The sequence below is a fragment of the Calliphora vicina genome, chromosome 2, assembly GCF_958450345.1.
Source record: "Calliphora vicina chromosome 2, idCalVici1.1, whole genome shotgun sequence".
Classification (NCBI taxonomy): Eukaryota; Metazoa; Arthropoda; class Insecta; order Diptera; family Calliphoridae; genus Calliphora; species Calliphora vicina.
The window spans coordinates 71,716,168-71,720,878 of NC_088781.1; the positions used below are offsets into that span (position 1 = coordinate 71,716,168).

The 4,711-nt window shown below is 32.8% G+C and overlaps 1 protein-coding gene across 1 annotated transcript; it reads right to left on the reverse strand.

The window, feature by feature from the left end:
• Window positions 1-3,580: 3,580 nt before the first annotated feature.
• On the reverse strand, window positions 3,581-4,476 carry LOC135950526 (uncharacterized). The gene is made up of 3 exons (XM_065500063.1): window positions 4,279-4,476; window positions 3,845-4,220; window positions 3,581-3,774 (listed from the first exon to the last, which is right to left on the reverse strand). The coding sequence occupies exons 1-3, from the start codon at window positions 4,474-4,476 to the stop codon at window positions 3,581-3,583; spliced, it is 768 nt and encodes a 255-aa protein (XP_065356135.1).
• Window positions 4,477-4,711: the final 235 nt, after the last annotated feature.

Consider the following 4,711-nt stretch of genomic DNA (forward strand, 5'->3'; position numbering starts at 1 on the left):
TAAAAACCATAATAATCATAACACAACACGAAACCATAGACGTCATACAAAAGAAAACAACAGCCATCTTACAACCAAAAAAAAACCATAGCCACTTTACAACAAAAACCATAACACTCGTACCACATTAAAAAAAGCCATAGCGAATCTGTGAAAATTAACTACTTTATATGCCACAAAAACAGTAGCCGATCTGCGACAATAAACAAACATTTTGGTTGTCAAAACAACAAACTGTCACTACAAAAGTTTCCTTCAACTACAACAACATTTCGTCACATTCATCTTCAACAACATTTAGCTGCAGTCCATCCACAATAAATCCAGTCACATACATCTGTAATAAATTCAGTCACATTCATCTGCAACAGCATTTAATAATATTCATCTACAACAACATCCAATCACAATCATCTACTCTATAGTCCTCTACAATAACATTCATCTTCAACAACATTTATCTACAGGCATCTACACAATAGCCAGTCAGCAACAACAACAATAACCTACAAACAAATCATCAATACCATCCAACACATCCATTGAGTAATTCCCAACCAGATAAGTACACTGTATACTTTCATATTTGATTTTGCATAGTTTTTTTTTGAAATTTTTTAACTAATATAAAATAAAAAATCAATTCTATACATATATATTTTGCTTTTGACAAGAACGTTTTGGGCGTTCACTGCCGAGGTGAGTCTGTTGTGGATCCACACCAACGGTTGTTTCTGAGAGGATCGGAAACAAACGTGTGTGTAGTGAAGCAGCATGGTAGCCTAGGTATTTTTAGCGTAAGCTAGCTCGATTTGGAGCAAACCCATAGTTTTTCCGGATATACCAATTAAATCAATTTTTTCTAAATTCAAAATTACCATTTTAAACTAAATTCATATTTTCTTACCTTGTTATTTGGCATACTCTTTTTATACCCTTCAGCTTCGTGAGAAGGGTATATATAAGTTTGTCATTCCGTTTGTAATTTCTACATTTTTCATTTCCGACCCTATAAAGTATATATATTCTGGATCCTTATAGATAGCGGAGTCGATTAAGCCATGTCCGTCTGTCTGTCTGTCTGTCTGTCTGTCTGTCCGTCTGTCTGTCTGTTGAAATCAATTTTCTGAAGGCCCCAGATATCTCCGTGATCCAAATCTTCAACAATTCTGTCAGACATACTTTCGAGAATTTTGCTATTTAAAATCAGCAAAATCCGTCCATAAATAACGGAGATATGAGCAAAAATCCGAGACAACCTCTGAAAATTTCATCAAAAAACACAATGTATTGCATGCTTTGACAAAAAAACAACAAAACGTATGCATGGATGTGCAAGCTTTGTGTATTTGGTTTTTTTTTGTGTTTTGTTTCTTTTGGCGTTGTTGTTGTTTTTTATACAACTAAAGTTTAGTTTGGTTGTGTGTTGTTTTTTTTGACAAAAAAACAACAAATCGTATGTTTGGGTGTGCATGCTTTGCGTTTTTTTGTGTTTTGTTTCTTTTGGCGTTGTGGTTGTTTTTTATACAATTAAAGTTTAATTATTAAACGTATGTTTGGATGTGTGTTGGTTTCATTGCCTTGCGTATTTTGTTTTTGTTTTTTCTTTTGGTGTTTTGTTTCGTTTGGCGTTGTTGTTGTTTTTTGTGTTCTTGATAAATTTAGGATGCTGTACGCTGAAAGTGGGCAATGTACATACATACCTATATACTAATTATAAAAAATAATAATGCATCCACAACAAAGGTGAAGGGTATATAAGATTCGGCATAGCCGAATATAGCACTCTTACTTGTTAAATTTTTAAATAGTGAATTCTAAAACTCTATGCTTTTTATTAATTCAAACAAGGAATAAATATTATGAATATAATGAAGCAAAACCTGATCTGAAATTCCTTTTTTGAATTAATTATCAGTAATTATTACAATAATAAAATTTTAATTACACTAAAACAAAAACTAGTGTTCAGAAAACAAAATTTTTGTAAAGACAATTAGCATTTTTCTAATCTTAGGTGTGATAATATGTATGAATAACATATAGAAAAAAATAATAATTCTGAAAAAGATTAGAAACATGTTATTTCTTTTTGTACCAATGGACAGTGAAGTTCCAAAATTTGTGAATAATTAAACACTAGTATTTCTTTTGTGCAAATTATTTACATTTAAATTTATCAGTTAATTTAAACTATATATATACACCACAACAAAAAGAAAAATAACCCTTATTTGTAGTATAAAAACATATAAATTATGAATGATATAAATCATATTAAATAAGAAACATTACAATAGGAGAAATTTGTAATACTGTTCGAACATAGGGAACGTTTAGTAGCCATTGGCATAAGCTCACTATTGATGATTAATGAAACCAAAATACACAATTTATTATCTTGAAAACAATATTATTATGACTTTCTGAAATTTTAAAAACTATATGATCTGAGAGGTGAGTAAAAGTGGTGATACGAATAGGGGTGGCCTTAAGAAACAAACCAAGGCTACCAAGGTTAAGGGGAGGGCAACATTTTAGGTAATAACATCGACGCCTAACAAGAGACTCGTACAAGCCAACACTGGCACAACTTATATTGTATTGTTAGTAATTTATTTATTTTTGATCGATGCTAAGGCCAGAAATGTTGTAGAGAGAACGATTGGCGTGTTAAAAAACCGATTTCTCTGTCTTCTTGGCGCACGTCAACTGCACTATACACCGGCAAAAGCCATACAAGTTGCCAATGTTTGCACAGCACTACACAACATATGTATTGATCACGGATCTTAGTCCACTCCATCACAACGAACCACCACCTAAGCCCGCGAGCCATAGCCGTGCATAAATGCAAAGTTGCCAGTGTGTGATGAAGTGATCCAAGAATCTCAAAAACATAACATTGAATATAAATAGTTAAAATTTATTTTTCTAGTGAACACCGAGAAATGAGACATGACAAATCTGGAACGTTAGCAGTGCAAAAGCAGTATTACATGGACGGTATAATGCTGGAGACCGTAATTCCTGGCTGTTAGGTAACATTGTAATGTTAATTTAAATGCCATTTAGTAATTTATTTATTTTTGATCGATGCTAAGGCCAGAAATGTTGTAGAGAGAACGATTGGCGTGTTAAAAAACCGATTTCTCTGTCTTCTTGGCGCACGTCAACTGCACTATACACCGGCAAAAGCCATACAAGTTGCCAATGTTTGCACAGCACTACACAACATATGTATTGATCACGGATTGGATGATACGAATGATGGTATAGAATTAAACCAAAATGATGTTGAAGTACATGACGACACCGACATGTTACAAAGTTCTGAGGCAGTTCAAATAACGGAACAAATAAAACAAACTTTTCTATAATTTCAAATCAGTGTTTTAATTCATTTCTCCTTAAACTAAATAACAAGTTAAATTATATTATGCTATAACAAAACAAAAACGTAACAAAAAAAAAATCACCTTAAAGCTCTAATTTTAAATCACATTTCTTAAAAAACGAAATTAAATTACATATGTAGTAAAAATAAGAAACGAAAAAAATGAATTCATTTTCATTGAAACTATTGCTGAATTTGGCTGTTAAGTATCTGAAGCTCCTTTTCCTTGGTGCATAATTTAATTCGTTTTATCTTCAATTCAGTTTCATGCATCTCTTTTTCTCTTTCGGATTTTTCTTCAGCTAATTTTAATTTTTTCTCTTCAATGTGCAAAAGTTCTTTGTGGAACTTATTTGCATCTCTTAGACTGCGTTTTACTGATGAAATTGAATTTGTTATATCCGTCAAAAGTTTTGCCTGTTCGTTACTATGCTTTTGAAGTAAGACATAGTGGTTTTGTGGAATAACTTTGACTTCTTTGTAAAGGTGTAGAGTTTTCATTCAGAACAGATGTTGTTGCAGGTGCCAATTGGCGACGTACATTTTCTGGAGATTTTTGCACATTTGACAAATCCAAATCAATAGTGTCAACATTTTCTTCCATTATTTGTTGAAGCTCCCGTGGACTATTTTGGCCTTCACACTGGACCCCCTGAAAAGCACCCCTAGGGTTTATTTGCCTTTGAAACTGTACCAGATTCGCAACAGTTTCATCCAATGGGGAGAGTGTAAGCTGCGTAAAAATTCCACCTCCAGTTGTTGTACACTCGGCTTTATTCTTAGTCAATTTTCTTTTGACTTTAAATTTTAAGTCCCGCCAAACCTGTAAGAAAATGTTTGTCATAAATGATACCTATATTTTAAAACACTATTTGGCGTACTTTTTGCCACCCATCACCAGATCTTCTCGGTGGTCCAAAGGCATTTAGCACCGTTGAAATACTCTCCCACAGCTCTTTAAAATTATTGGGAACAGTACCCCTCCGAAATCCTTTTGCAAGTGCAGTATTTTTTTCCATTTCTTCTACCAATTTCTCAAATTGGGTTGAATTTGTAATTTTAACTTTTTCTTTATCCATTTCTTTTATAATATTAGAAAATTAACGGAAAACAAACTTTTTTTTAACACAAACGAATCTATGTCAACACCAAAAACAATGGCGACAAAATCAAATTCAATTTAATACCATGTTCACACGACGGCATTATTCGTCATTCACGCTCTCCTTAGTCATTCAACCCCCAATTACGAACTGAATTACATGATTCGCCATAAAAAAGTGCGAATTACCTTGTTCGTACGTAATTCAGTTT